Below are 16,242 nucleotides of genomic sequence, written 5' to 3'. Positions count from 1 at the left end.
AGCGAAGAGCTGTGTAATACTACAATTATGCTGTTTATAACCTCTGAGGAGAAAGCAAAGGAGGCCTGCTTAGGAAGCACGATTTGCCGGGGACCTATGATGGGGTATAGAAACCCCATGCTAGAGAAGAAGGGGTTAAGGAGCCCTGCCTGACCAAGCATGCAAAATCTAGAGGGAGAACTTAAAAAGGGAAACAGAGTAGCTAAATTGTAGGCAGAGGAGGTAACTGATCAGCCTTCTGAACTCCTAGGAAGGAGCACCACAGGAGCTCTTGCTGTCTGAAGCTTGGGGATAGTGAATGAGCCTGCAAAGGAGGGACTGGTGACTTTTGACACTCAAACTTTATTTTTGTGTTTCAGTTCTTTATCCTAGGGGAAGAGAGGCACTGAGAGGAAGCAACTCTGGGACGCACCTGGATAGCATCCCAATGTGCAGGGGCTAGCTGCCTACTACTGGGTCCTAGAACAGAGCCTGGTGGAGAGAGTGGACCTGGGCTTCTCTACCAATCCCTAATGAGGCAACCATGGTAGATGTCTATCCTTCAGCAGGGTAGGTGGAGAAGCCCCTGATGATACAAGGGTCCAGACAAGGGGTGGGCAAATTATGGCCCACGGGCTGGATCTGGCCCATCAGGGCTTTGGATCCAGCCCACAGGACTGCCACCCCGGTGGCGCCACGGGCCCTGTGCGGCTTCCGGAAGCATTCCTACCTTATTAATTCAAACCTAGTTATCTAGCTATGAATATTTCCTACTGAAAAAGAATACACATGAACTTTTTTTAGAAAATGAACTTTTTGTATAAACTCTAGTTGTGTTAAAGGTAACCTTAGTTGTGTTTTACTGAATTATTACAGGAGAGTTAAATCAGAATAATTGGTAATTTTTTTTTTTTTTAATTATTTGCTTTTCGCTTAAAATGGACAATGAAACTGAACTGGTCAATTTCACTTTTAAGCCTCACTGCAGGGAAGTATTCACAGTCAAACTTTTTTTTTTTTTAAAGTTCCATTTCTATTGAAGTTTTGTAAGTCCTCTCTGCTGAAATTAAAATCTAGATTTCAAGCCTTGACTAAATTGGTAGCATCTCTGTAATTTAAAACAAAAAACTGCTGGTATAACTTTCTGGTCAACCACAGTCACTGTTGTGAGGACACCCAAAAAGCTGTTGAAACTTTTATTTAGTAAGTCAACATAGATCACCTGTTCGAGGCCAACTAATGAATTTATTATTGACAATAGCGGTCTAATACTAGGTCCTCGTTAATTTAATCAGAAAGTCTAATGAACAAACGTAAAGCCAAAGAGAGTATCTGCAACTCGATCAGGTTTAGAGTTTCTATAGTTACAGCCAATATAGACATGCTCCAGTAACAGGTTTTGCAGTTCTTGGCTTACTGCCACATTATCAGCAAGTTACAATCCTTCTACCACCATTAAATGTAAACTTTGTTTATAGCTATGAAGTAAAAGCTTAAACCACCATGCATATTAATACCTGAAATAAGTTTGCATATTGACAAAACATATAATGCCAACTTTAGAGAATGAAGTTATTTTGAAAATACTGCTTTTCACTTACAGACAGCTTTCTTGAAAGTATTTTCACTTCTAGGTCTGAAGTCTGTTTTAAAGTCTCAAACCAGCTGTTATATTCATACAGAATACTAATTCTGCAATGTGATCCTGGGAAGAAGATGCTATCATTCACGTGAGACAGAACAAAAGATTTCTGCTGCTGGTCCAGATGAAGTTAAAGACCATAAGATACTTTTTGAGAGTAAGGGAGGTGTAGGGCCTATCTTTATTCCTCTGCCACAAAGGCAGGAAATCATATCCTGAAGAACCTTCCCAAACCATAAAGTCACTTTAAAATCCCTAACTGCTTCTACTCAACCCGGGAATATAGCATCTCCAGATGTGAGGAGTTCTCGTATTTCACAGAGTAAATCACCTGGTTTTGGAATGACACCAGAGGCCAACAAAACCAAGCCAAGGGCAAAACCATAGACACAATACCCTTCCTTTCAAGGATTTAGCCCTATGACACAAGCAGTAGTCTTGAAAGAATTGACAGCAATCAGGGCTGCCACGCAAGACTGACCTGTCCCAACTGGATTGCACTAGACATTTCAATCACTACAGCCCAACATTTAACCTCCCATTTTCTAAGTTAATCAAGAAACTAGCAAAAGACAGTAACCAGACCCATCTGTTATTTACCAGACTGCTGAATTTCTATCATTTAGGTTTCACATTAGGACATAGTCCACCAGAATAATATGCTGTCTCAGTACCATCTCCTCCTGCCTAGAGACAAGGAAAATACATTCATACATACCCCAGTGGACTTTGTTACTACATTTAGTTTTATTGATCACCAACTATTCCTGTCCTTCTTCCAAGGAGTTGTAGCACTGAACAGAAAGGATCTGAAATGACTCAGGTTCTTCCTCCCAGATTAAGCACAGAGGAAAAGTTCCATAAAATGATCGTCTTATCTGTGAAACCTTCAACTGCATAGTCCCACAAGAGTCAATTCTCTACCCCATATTATTCAACATCTATATGAAGCTGTTGGGAAGCTGGTGAGACAGTGAGAAAATTTAGGATGAAATGCCAGCAGTACACGGACATCATCCTGTTCTACATTTTCTGTACATAAAAACAAAACACAATCCTAAACAAGGCCTACACCAAAACCAACACCTGAGTGAAGAGCAGAGGGTAAAGATGAACCCAAGACAGAAAGATCAAGCTGGTAGGAAGAAAGCAGCACTTCAAAGAACTTCCCTCCTCTATAATACCCTCAATTATTGTGGGTATCTACTCTCAGACTGATAAATCAACCCTCAACCTTTGGATCCTTTGGGATTCCTCAGCGCTACTGGATACACAGCACAAATTGTAAACAGAAGTGAGTTGCCACCATGGCAACTGAGCAGAAAATTGAACCCCAACCTATCAAACATACACCTGGCATCACACACTCATGACTCCAGGCTTGATTATTTATTGCTGCTCATATCCATGAGTCAAGCTACACACCCTGGAAAAGGTTCAATTGTCAAAAAGCACTGCAGCAAGACAGGTTACTGTGAACATATCACTCTGGTGTGCTGTTCTTTGTGCTGGCTTCCCTTACATAGAGTCAACCTGAATAGAGTTCAGCTTTAATTATACAAGGTTTCTGTTCTGATATTCAAATCCTTTCATGGGATTGGTCCTTGCTACCTGGAAGATCACATTTCTCTCTTTGACTATGACCTCCCTCAACAGCGACACTTCATTTGAAAAACAGAATTACCGATCAATACGAGGAGGTTCATGAGAGGAGGAGACAGATATTTCCCGGGAACTGAACCTGTGCAACAGTATTCAACCCAGCAAAAGACAGGAATGACTATGGAACTAACAACTTTCAGAACTAAATACAAAACTCATTTATTCAACTTAGCTTTCCCTCAGTTTCTTCACACTGAGACATACAAACTAGAAAGCAAACAAGAGCCTTAGAAAGGAGATGAATAAGAGGGAACACGAAGTACACAAAATAATACATGTATAAAGAAGGAAGATCTGGAGCTTCTGTTCTCTGTCTCAACACAAGAGCACAGAAACAGTCAATAAGAAATTGAGAGGTGGCAAATTCAAAACTATTTAACAGAAATACCTTTTACACACTGTGTGATTAGATTGTGGAACTCCTTCTCACAGAATGTCACTGAGACAAAGAACCTAGCAAGATTCAAAGTGGAATTAGACATTCATATGGATAGCAAAAATATCAAAGAGTTATAGTGCCAACAATTTTTGAAACGGATATTTCAGGAATTTAGACAATCTCTAACTATTATCTGTTAGGAGGAGACCTTCATAAAGGCCAGATTACCTAATCTTTGCCTAGTGCAGGTTTTCTTGCACATTCATCAGAAGCACTACTGTTAGAGACAGGATACTGAACTAAATGGACCATGGGTCTGACACAGTATGACAACTCCTTCCCTCTATGTTCCTAAGAAAAACTAAAAATATAAATCAGAGTATTATTTTTATTATTTCTATTCCTATATAATTAGGAGATGCTCAGATACTATAGTGATGAGGATCAAACAAATTGATAATTGCAATATCCTCCCCAACTTTTCTCAACACAAATTTTAATATCCAAAGTTGTAAGTAAACATAAAATGGGCGCTCTAGTTCTCTTTGACTATGTAGTCACTGTATTACTGGGATTTAACTCATTTTAGCATGGATCAGCATTCATGTCATGCTCTCCATCAGTACCCAGCCCGGGGAAGCTAATGATCCAACCAGCGGACCAAATTTGGTGAGGACTCCTAGTCATGTGCCACCTGAGGCACGTTGCGCATATGCTAAGAAGTTAAAGCACTGAAATACCTGGAGTATGAAAAGGCTCTACATAAAGTGCTAAAATGCTTATTAGAAATTTTTATTTGATAGATAGATATAGGTCTTTCTGTACCAACAATTCTCTAACAAACATCAAAATGATTATGAAGTCACCGAAGCTTTAAATAAGGAAAGAAAACATGTCATGTGCGCCTATACAATACTCCCAGTACAAAGAGCTTCTACTTTACTTCTTAAAGGCAGCACAAATACATCCTACAAAATGCATTTTTACAGTTATACTGGATTTGTAACTTTTAGAATAACTCAACTACATAAGGAAATTAATAAAAGAGAGAGACAAAATACAAAGTCCTACTGTTCCTTGCACCAGTGGAAAACCTGACTTCATGGCATTGTACAAGCATAGGTAAGCAATATATGGCACATAATTTTGGAAAGTGGTTTAATATTTCCGCAAATTGTTGAAATGAAAGGATTAACTAAATTAGTGGATACTAATCAGTTTGGATTTAGGGCCTATCACTCGACAAACTGTTTCACTACGATGAAGTGAGCTGTAGCTCACGAAAGCTTACGCTGAAATAAATTGGTTAGTCTCTAAGGTGCCACAAGTACTCCATTTCTTCATGGTACTTAGTGGCCTTTCAAGTGGCTACAATGCTATCATTTACGTAATTTTCTTAGTACTGAAAACAGCACTTGAATCTACCAACCACAGGACAACTAACCTCTTGGTTTTCAAGAGTATGTGAGCCAGTGATTTGTCTCTTAGATTGCTAATTTACCTTTGTATGACAAAATTCTTGTTGTTTTATCTTGAGGATGGTGTTCTGCAAAGTCTGGAGTTAGACCCATTATTATTTTCTTTAGATATATTATCAGTGCATGGTTTTAATGATCTATATACAAACAACATGCATATTTTTGTTTCTTTTGCCATGGGTTGTGGTTTGGGTTTTTTTGTTTTTGAGGCTATCTGGCATCATTTTTTGCAATGGTTTCCAGACATTAGACCTTGAAGGGTTTTTTTTTTTGCTTGGTTCTAACAACCACATACTCAAGATAATATGGAAATGGGCACCACGGACATGCTTTTAAGAACCCCTCTGGCATTTGTTTCTTTTATCTTTTCAAGCTTCCAGTGCATGACTGGAACTCCCAACCTAAGAATTCAGTGATACTATCTTTACAGAAAGGATATTCTCTTCCAAAAGCTGAATAAAATCTATTTATAAAAATATATGTAAATGAGATAACTCAAACTGAGACAGATATAGTAGGAACTATTAATCAGTACAAAGACTGACATGTGTTACAGCATCTTGAACAAAGAGAAGTCATTTTCGTAGTTCATTTGGGCTTCCAATAATCCATATCAAGCTTTTGAAATTATTAAGACAGTCTATGAAACAGTTTTCTCCATCATTTCAATTATGTACTTAGTGTTTTTACATCAGAAGCGTCAAACCAACCATTTGACTTTGATAAAGTCATGTAAAATGTAACTCAGGCAGACAAACTCATTGTTCCAACAGCACTACCACCATATTGATATTTCTATATTGTTGCCCATTTTGAATGTTTAAACAAGTGTACTTAGATCCTACTGCTTGAATTCTGATTATTTTTCCTATGGTTTGGAAGTAAACTTAATTACATGGAAACTAACGTGGTCAAATATTTATGATTCATATGGTCCTTTTACTTCCAAACTTTGTACAAATATTAATAGTCAATATTCTATGAGATTGGTATTATACTACACTGTAATTGTCTCAGAGTGCAGCAATATTGTATAGTTTTAAATAGACTCATAAATTAACACAAGTTTATACAATCCAATTGGTAGAGGGGCTCTGATCTGCATGATGACTACACTTCTCAACAACAGTATAGCAATTATGTAAAATCCCACCCTTTCAATACTCCCTAGCCTACACCCACAAATGTAGATGCCTCAACTTTTGGCCATTCCCACTGTGTCCAGAGTTTTTTCCTAACTCTCTCGGTTTTTAGTTTATGCACTGAATCATAAGAGGTTAGACAGAAGAAAAATACAAGGAATATAATATAATGGTGGATGTTCTGATTATCCACACAAACATTAGTACTTTTCTGTACCCATCTAATGGCCTCAAGGATAACATGGGGCAATTACGTCCTCAGATTAATTATTCACTGTGTAGAAGTATTTTCTTTTATAGTTTTAAATGTGTTGCCTTTCAATTTAAGTGAATGTCCCTTTGTTCTTATCGTATGATAAAGCATAAAAATGAAATCCTCATATTTCTTTATATTATTGTTGATTGAGTTAGATCAAAGTGATTTAAATCACCAATTTTAATCATGATTTAGATCAGGAAGCAGAAAATCTATTACTTAAATAATCAATTTTATCACAATTTGCATTTGCACAACAGTTATTTTTCTGAAAGACAGGTTAATTCTCACTGGATGGTAACCATTAAAAACACACTGATTTGCAATTAAATATAGTCTTTGCACTAAATTTAGTGCTTCTTTTTTCTAACAAGGAGAACACACAATAGCTATTCATATTTAAGCAGCATAGCTTAACTTTTTACTAAACGATTAATTTTTTATTTGAGATTTTTGTCAAGTTGGATATGGACAGAAATTCAAATTCAATTAAAAACTACCTTAAGTGTGCTAGATCCATAAAAAAAAAAAGTCTGTCGAAACATATTTTTAGATACAAAACAACTGATTTATTAAACAGAAGGAGATATTATTTGTAGTTAGCAAATTGTACTGATTGTTTCTGGTCACCACGGCCTTCAAGACTTGAAACATAGTGAATCTCATCCTCTCATACAAAGCATTTATTCAGCTATTGTAAGAGGAAGGAGCTTTCCTAATTTTTCAACTAGCAATTAGTTTCTTAACTTTGAATTAACTAGTTATTGACCTGAACAAGTTGAATAAACTGAAATTAAGATAACATTCTCTACATCTGTGTTCAAGATACTTAGTGATTTCCATCATTTCAGTGGTCTGACTTTCTTTAAAACTTTGCAACAAATCTGTACTGCTTTAAATCAAATACAAAAAGATATTAGAATATAATAAATGTACACATTAATATAGGTTGTCAATTTCAAATATTTGTTTAAATAAACCTATATAAATTTAAAGTTTGATTTGTATTTAAATCAATTTTTCCATCTACTCTGTTTTATAAACCTACATCACACCCAGTCTTATTCATCTCCTCTACATTAAACACTTTACACATACTTCTAGTCATCATTTCATCCATCTCAAGACCCTTTCAAGTTCTGCTCTTTTTTCAGAAATAATTACCAGAACTAACAGTGAAGGCATATCAATTACATTATGGAAGCCCACCAGTCTATATATTGTATTTCAGTTGAAAACAGTTTTGCACTTCAAGCAAATTCAACCACTTTCTTACAGATAAAGAATACAATATATCCACTCGAAAATTATGGCACTTGAAGAACAAAACAGATATTCTGAGAATTTGTATTAAAAAAAAAAAGGCCCATTTATAGGTTAAAGTTAAATTTAAGTGAGTCCTTTAAGAAATTTGGCAGCCTATATCAGACCATTTTGTCCTAAATTATCTTAATGAAGTAACAGAAACTTTGCAGCAGAGCATGGCAGCAAGGTTCCCCAAACAAATCAGCAGGACCCAGTTCAGAGAAGTTTATCAAAATGAGTGCTAATAATTTATTCTACATAATAAAAAACCAAGCTAAAGAACAACGACAACAATGGATACTTTTCCATTACATCAGTCCATTTACTCATTCAAAGTACTCTATAAGTCTTGTAACTGGCCCAGTTTCCCCCATGTGACCCTTCCTCACCTGCCCTGCAACTTACTCTGCCTCTGGACCTAGGAGTTTTATAGAATGCTTCTTTACCCAGAACCCTTTGTACAGCAGAAGGGAAGTCCCTCTCTGGGTGACTGACAGTCTCTCCCAGAGAGGGGGGAGAGAATTAAAAAAGTCTAAAAATCATTTTAATCTAATCTGGTACTACAAACACTATTACGTACTAGTCACAATTGTACGGTTACTGCATGGCACCATGACGAGTTAAAGCTGTTTGAGTACCTTAACTGTGTATTTCCATACCTTAACATGTTTGAATTTCTTTTAAGTTTGGTCTTAGGCCTGCATTTCCTGGGTTTATAACTTTTCTTTTGGGGATAACAAGATAATTCTGATGTTTCTGGCCTTTAAAAAACTGGGTACTGGTTAAGGTACCTTAACTCCAGTTTAATAGGTTTTTTTTTTTTTACTTGGACATAATATATAGCAGCAAGATATGCTCACTATTTTCTATCCCTTTATTATACATACAAAAGTTGTATTTTTCATCTCTCTGCTGCACAATGATCAGATATTTTATTAAGCTGCCCACAGCAACACCCAAATCTTTAATTTAAAAGTGAGTTTAGCAATCAATGATGTGTTCATGTAGCTCAGATTATGCCTTCCACGGCACGGTCTCCTTATTACCATATGTTTGCCAACAGGGACTTTCACGTGACATCAGGCTGCTCATTCACCTAGCACAGCTCTGACGTTCCATACATTCTTTTATCATCTTGGCTATCCCTAAAGACTGTAGCATCTGAAAACTCTGCCACCTCCCTGTTCACTCCCTTTTCCAAATCCCCAGTTAAGAGAGTAAATACTAGTCCCAGCTCAAACCGCTGGGCACCATAAACTCTCTTGCCATGTTGAAAATTAACCACATATCTCAACTCTTTTTGTTTTTTGACTCTTAGCCAGTTTCGACTTTGTGACAGAATTCCACCCCTTTCCCTGAAACGACTCAGTTTATTCAAGAACATTTTTTTTTCCATTGATTTAGTCAACAGCTTTATGAGACTCCTGCGCAGCTGTGTTTCCATTCCCCCGGTCTCCGTTGGTTTTGAAGTCACAACCGAGACGCTCTACCCAGGCCCGCATGCAGCCAACATGTCAGCTTCGGCGCTGTTTACACACTCCGTCTGCGTGCCTTCCAGACACACTCCGACATGGCAGTGGGAAGCCAGCGGCAGCAGCCGAGCGCCGGCCCGGCCAAGGGAGAGCGGCACACGCCGCAGCCCAGCCCCTCTGCCCACGGGTCTGATCGCAGAGCGGGCCGCCTGCCGCGTCCCGTGCGCACCAACCTGTTGGGACACATTCTTGAGGAGCCCGTGTCCGCGCCAGGAATGCAGCCCGAGGAGCCCCGCTGCCATCTCCGCGCCGAGCGGGGGGCTGGGGCTTCCCTGGGATGCCTGCCGGGGCCCGCTCCCCGCGGCGGGCTGCTAGCATCCTCCCCGCTCCGCGCCGGGCAGGTCTCCCTGGCAGGGGCCCGGCCGCCAAGCGGGGGCGCCGCGGGGCGAGCACCGGAGCCACTTCTCGGCAGCCTGGCCGCGGCAAGCGGCGGCGGGTCCCGCGGGGCCGAGCGCGCCCGCAGCCCCGCCCCGGGCCCCGCACTCACCCTTGGAGTAGAGAGACTTGGGGGACTCGAGGTCGAGGTCGGCGCTGAGCAGAGAGATGAAGTCCGAGGGCATCGCAGCTTCGCGGCCCGGCAGGGGCTGGGGGGCCGCCGGGAGGAGGGGCGCTGCTGCCTCCGCCGCCCCGGCGTGGGGAGGGGAGACACCGGGAGCCGAGGGGGCGCGCCGCGCTCACTGCGGGCCGGGCTAGGCCAGGGGCTTCCCGCGCTGTCAGGATCGGGCTCCGCCGCCGCTGACAGGAATCCGGCCGCTGCCAACGGAACGCTCCAGACTGCCCCCTCCGTTACTGCTCTGCGCATGCGCCAACCGAAAGGACTCCGGAGGGTGGCACACATCGAGAACTACTGAGCGGGCGACTTGCGCACGCGCTCCGGAGGGGGGACGAGGGAGGGGGCATAGGGAGGGGAACAGCCACAGGTCAGATATCGTGCGCAGGCGTAGACTGACCCAGTCAGGCTTTGCCCATTTTGATTCGCTCGTTGGGTCATTCTGCGCATGTGCCTGCCTGCCCACGGGCCCCTTGGTGAGGGGTCGCGTGCTCAAATACCGGGGGGGGCCCGCGAGTGAGGTTCTACGCCTGCGCAGTTTCTGGGCGCGGCGGGAGGGAGTACTACCAGCGGGGGAGTAGCCGGGTCCGTGTGACTGACGGAGGGGGGATGAGAGAAGAGCCTCAGCTGAGGAAAGAGCGAAGCTTCTAGAACACCTGAAGGGGCAGGCCCGACCCACGCCACGGGGGGGGGGACCGGCCAGACCAAGGGGGCTCCTGAATGGGCAGGGGGCCGCGCCACGCTCGGGGCCGTCCAGCGCGTGGAGGGGAGAGATGGAGAATCCAGTTAGCCCCTAGGTAGGGGGGGATCTTACCTTGTGCCTCACGCAGACAGGGGAGGAGAGTTGCCAACTTTCTCATCGCACAAAACTGAACACCCCGCCCCCCCAGGTCCTGCCGCCCCCGCTCACTACATTCCCCCTCCCTCCCTTTCACTGGGCGCGGGGGGCAGGGCTCTGAGGTGGGGCCAGAGATGAGGAGGTCAGGGTGTGGGAGGGGCTCTGGGATGGGCTTGTCTCTGGCAGCTCCCGGTCAGCCACACAACAGGGGTGCTAAGACAGGCACCGTGGACTGCGCTGCGCCGTGCCCCAGAAGCAGCCAGCAGCACGGCCGGCTCCTAGGCAGAGGTCTGCGGGTGGTTCTGCGCACTGCTCTCCCCCACAGACACCGCCCTGCCAGCTCCCATTGGCCAGAGTACAGAGCTGGTGCTCGGGGCAGGGGTAGCACGCAGAGCCCCATGGTGCCTCCCCGCCTAGGAGTCAGACCTGATGGCCACTTCCAGGGCGCAGCACAGTGTCAGAACAGGTAGAGACTAGCCTGCCTTAGCTGGGCAGCACCATTGACCGGACTTTTAACGGCCCGGTCAGCGGCGCTGACTAGAGCTGCCACGGTCCCTTTGCCACCGGGTGTTCTGGTCAAAAAACGGACACCTGGTCACCCTAGGTGAATCTCCTGGAACTTTGTAATCACTGTAGCTTGACAAGCATGAAGCAGCTCCTCTCTGACCCTGTGCAGCTCTGGGGCAGGTGTAGTGAATGCTAGTCAAATGGTCTCTGGTGAAGTAAGGCCCCTTTTTGTTGCACATTTGACCACACTGACTAAACCACCCTGATTGGGAAATGAAAGAGGAAAAAGCAGAACAAGAGGGGAATGCTAGCTGCTACCAGGCAAAGGTGAGAAAGAGCTGGAGGACCCACATAGGTTAGGCTGCAGGGATCTGTGTTCCTCTTCCTGTGCTATAGCTTTTCACCCTCAAGTACAGACCAGAAGAGCTAAATTTTCTCCCCCCAGCAACAGTTTGAAGAAAATCATTCAAAGCTGATTGAAGAAGTTGGAGGAAAACCATTCCAGAGCTGTAAAAAAAGGTCACATTTGCTGGAGTTTGAAGTTTATGTCTCTATTTCAAACCTGATTTCCTGTGATACGTTAAAACTTGTCATGGACTCGTTTCCCTTAAAATAGGGAAGGGTTGATAAGGTTTAGGTTAGAATGAAGAAGTTACTAATATTCAACTTAATCTTTTTGTGCTCATCAAGTCAGAATAGTACCTATTATTCTGTCCGTCAACTCTCTGTGAATGGCATCCCTTGTACCACAGTCTACCAGAGCGTTGTGTATCAGCCCATGTGCTGCTAGTTTTTTTTCCTCTAATTAAACAGGATGTTCCAGGCCTCAATTTCTTGAACTGCTGAATCTGGTCCCAATGACAGTCAGCCTGAGGACTCCTACTAAACAGCTGCTCTGTGAGGGTAGATGCTACAAAGGCCCCAAAATTACTATTTGTTTTTAAAACTAACAATTTTGAGTTTTCATTCTTTACAAAGATATCATGCTTGGTCCTGCTCCATACAACTAGTTGGTATCTTATATCCCAAATAAATTATATGTACATAAGGTGTGGGTAAGAGAGCCCTTTCCTTGAAAGGTGAAAAAATGCAAGCGAATGGGTGACCTATCACAGAAAAACGAAACACTGAAAAAAGAGGGGGTCGGAGACAGACAATAGTTCTTGCTATTTAGCCTTTTCTAAAATAAGCATTTTCTGAGGCTTGTCTGCCTGCTGTATAAAGGGGAGCCAGAGTATTCAACTCCTTCACAGAGGATGTAACCTAGATGGCATCACAAAGCTGATGGGATGTTTCTCACAACCATAATGTTGATATTATCCCTATCAATCAATTCAGGAAAGGGAAAAAGAGAAGAGGGGGGAGCACTAAGTGGTGGGGGGGGAAGCACTGTGCACACTTGGCAAAGAAAACCCCACTTCACGTTTGAGGATCTCAAAGTGCTTTACAAAGACAAATTTACTCTCTAAATAATATCAGAATAAGGAAACTTCAGCACAGAGTTTAAATGACCTGCCTGGGGTTTCACAAATTTGAGCTTAACAAGCAGCTAAGAGGATAAATACTTTTAGAAAAGATATGAGAATTGGGGTGGGGGAACGACACAGCAATTGGCATCTGTGGAAGAGCACTAAGATAAGCAAAGAGTGAGTGAAAAATTCTTGGATCAAGGCGCGAGAGAGACCACAGGATAGCATAATCAACTGCCCAGAAGTCTGGAATGACAAGTATAATTAAAACTAAGATTCCTAAGTTTTCTCTAGTGAAAAACTTCATTATGCCAAGAGCATGGTATCCTGGCAGATGCAAACTCCTCGTGGGTAAATTTTCTACTAAGAGGGAGAAAAACTACTGAGAAAGTAAATAACAGAAGTGTTGAAACTAGTGACCAAAGTATACTTGAAATAAACACACTGAAGACTGAGTTCACAGAAGATATGGATTTCAAGAAAGTAAATATTGGGGAATTAAGAAACTTAGTGAATAATAGGTGATGTAAAGTATTAAAATTCACCAATGTGAAAGAAGGCTGAGGAATCTCAAACTTCTTAATTGAGATTACTATTCCTCTGATGAAGAAGAAATATGAGACAAGTGTGGATGCACAAGATTCTGGTCCAAAGAAATGAGAACCTGCACTGGGAATGGAAAAGGGAACAAAAAAAGACTATACCATACAAAATTTCAAGGTAAAAGAAGAAAACAAAAAAATACCACTGAACTTCTTCATATTAAGAAGATATGTCTACACCAGGGGTCGGCAACGTTTGAGAAGTGGTGTGCCAAGTCTTCATTAATTTAAGGTTTTGCATGCCAGTAAGAAATTTTACATTTACAGGGGCCCCCCGACGGAACCCCAGACTGGCAGCGGACTGAGCAGAGCCAGCAGCCAGGACCCCGGCTAGCAGGGGGCTGGGCGGCTGGAACCACAGACCAGCAGCGAGGTAAGCGGGGCTGGCGGCTGGTATCCCAGGCCAGCAGCAGGCTGAGCAGGGCCGATGGCCAGGACCCCAGCTGGCAAGAGGCCGGCAGCCAGAACCCCAGACCGGTAGTGGGCTGAGTGGGGGTGGCGGACAGAACCCCAGACCAGCTCACCCACTGACAGTCTGGGGTTCCATTGGTTCCTGCCAGCCAGGGTCCCGGCTGCTGGCCCCACTCAGCCCGCTGCTGACCGGGGGTTCCATTCACCCAGGCCGGCAACTGAGACCCTGGCTGGCAAGGGGCCAGCGGCCGGAACTCCAGACCATCAGCAGGCTCAGCAAGGCCAGCGGACAGAACCCCAGACTGGCGACGGGCTGAGCGGCTCAGCCCACCGCCGGTCTGGGGTTCCGTCTGCTGGCTCCTGCCAGCCGGGGTCCCGGCCGCCAGACCCGCTCAGCCCACTGCCAGCCTGGGGTTCTGTTCACCCAAGCAGGCAGCAGGCTGAGTAGGGCTGGCGGCTGGCAACAGCGTGTCAGTAAAAATCGGCTCGTATGCCGCCTTTGGCATGCATGCCGCAGGTTGCCAACCCATGGTCTACAGTAAGAGCAGCATATTGAATACAGACACTACATGCTCAGCTAGCACAGGTGTAAATAGCAGTGAAAACAGTGAGGCATTGCTTAGGTGAGTCAAGTACAGAAATGTCAGAACTCTAGAATGTATACCCCACACGGCTCGCCACATGCCAAAGCAGTGCCTCCCATTTCTATGCTGCTATTTTTGCAATGTAGTTTTCTGCTGCTTCCTGGCTTCTGGAGCTTTTTCCTGCCACATTGAAAGGCTCTGGCTGGGGGAGAGCAGTGGGAGTTTCTGGAGCCTTCCCTGCTGCCAGAGCCTTTCACTGCCCTCTGTAGCCACACACCACCATGTGGACACAGACTGCCTATCACTGCTACATGTAACTACATATACCCTGTACACTGCTGCAAGTGTGAACACGGCTGAAGAGAATAAATGAAAAATAAAAATATTTTAAAAGGCATTTTAATGAGCACGTCTAAAATGGTTGAGCTACTGAACTACTTCTCAAAATTCTATCTTTAAACAATGACTAGTATAGAAAAAACAAACAACAGACTTCATGAATATAGTGTAACCCCCCTTTCCTCTCTGTGTTACTTGGGAGCAGGCAACACTCACCTGGGTGCCTAATGCTGTTGACAGTAAAGGAGATCCGGAGTATCCCAGTGATGATGTTGGATAGGTGGGAAACCTCTATCCACCCCTCTGTTGTAGTCCCTTTACTTGCAAAGGAAATTAAAATTGGTGGTGCCTCCACTTACCTGGACCCTGTACACACTCAATGGTGTGTCTTGGGAGCCTCAAGGAATAAATCTAAACTAATCCGTGCAATGGGTCTTACTCAAAAACACCAGTTCTAAACAATATACACTTAGACTGGAGTTAACACATCTTTACTTAACAATTTAAGAAAACATGATAGACTGCGATTAAATGTCACCACTAATTTAAATCAGCAGGGGGCAGTTCAATAAATCAATTAACAAATACAGTGTACTATAATAAATGAAACTTATTCTAACTTGCGTTTACACTGCCACCATTTACCCCACCTCTGAGTGAACTCTCCTCTGGATTTCAGAGGTCTAAATGCTTGCGTAGGTACGCTTGAGGATCTTGAAGCTGGGGACAACACTCTTGGTCCAGTGAATCAGTCCAGCCAAGGCAACAAGAGGCAGGGCAATTCTAATTTGGAATCATTCCAAACTGCACAACCCCTCTGAAGATGAGAATTGTTTTAACCAGATGTCAGGAACCCTGGGTTTGGTTACATAACAAGACCATTCCATCTCTTCTCAGACCCAGACAACCCCTTACAGTCTCTTCACTGGTTTCAGAGTAACAGCCGTGTTAGTCTGTATTCACAAAAAGAAAAGGAGTACTTGTGGCACCTTAGAGACTAACCAATTTATTTGAGCATGAGTTTTCGTGAGCTACAGCTCACTTCACTTCTCTTCACTGTCCCCCTTCCTGGCAAGTACTTTCCCAAACAAGGGTGGTGGCTACTCACATTGCCTTCACTGGAGGCCCTCCTCAGTCAGTTCTGGGCACAGCAACAGTCTCTGCCCTGGCTCCAGTGAAGCCACCAACAGCCTCTGAGGCTCCCTGCTTGGTCAAAGCCCCTGCAGGCTCTCAGCTGAGTTCCATCGACCAATCTCAGCTCCTCTCCCAAAATGGAGCCCACTGCATGCTCTACCTGGCTGCATTCCCAGTAGAAGAGGAAGTTAGTTTCTCTCTCTCTCTCTCTCTCTCTCTCAAGGCATCATGGGAATTGTAGTCTCCAAGGCTGGATTGCAACACTCAGGATCTTCCCAACTGGAACACTCCCAATTAAATTCAGAGGCCTCTATAGTAAAGGGTGCCTACATTAGCTGTCAATAAAAGCATGTAAGGAAAGACATGGGAAAACTGACTATTCATCGGACTGTACGAATAAACAGGCCCAGAATCTCGGGGATCTAAGAAGATT

General features: G+C 43.6%; 1 protein-coding gene across 3 annotated transcripts in view; it reads right to left on the bottom strand.

Annotated features, from left to right (window-relative positions):
- Positions 1-15,802, bottom strand: part of NFAT5 (nuclear factor of activated T cells 5) — a 150,384-nt gene extending 134,582 nt beyond the window's left edge. Inside the window, exon 1 of one of the 3 annotated variants that reach the window (XM_073308338.1) lies at positions 15,784-15,802. Coding sequence is in view for 2 of the 3 variants with exons in the window: in XM_073308336.1 (XP_073164437.1) it covers positions 9,549-9,693 (145 nt within the window). In the remaining variant the exon portion in view is untranslated. Of the gene's footprint in view, positions 1-9,548; positions 9,720-9,862; positions 10,192-15,783 lie in introns of those variants that run through there. The other 2 variants (XM_073308337.1, XM_073308336.1) reach the window with 2 other exon arrangements.
- Between the last annotated feature and the right edge of the window lie 440 nt (positions 15,803-16,242).

The sequence above is a fragment of the Lepidochelys kempii genome, chromosome 12 (genome assembly GCF_965140265.1).
Source record: "Lepidochelys kempii isolate rLepKem1 chromosome 12, rLepKem1.hap2, whole genome shotgun sequence".
NCBI lineage: Eukaryota > Metazoa > Chordata > Testudines > Cheloniidae > Lepidochelys > Lepidochelys kempii.
This window is presented reverse-complemented; position numbering and strand designations above follow the sequence as displayed.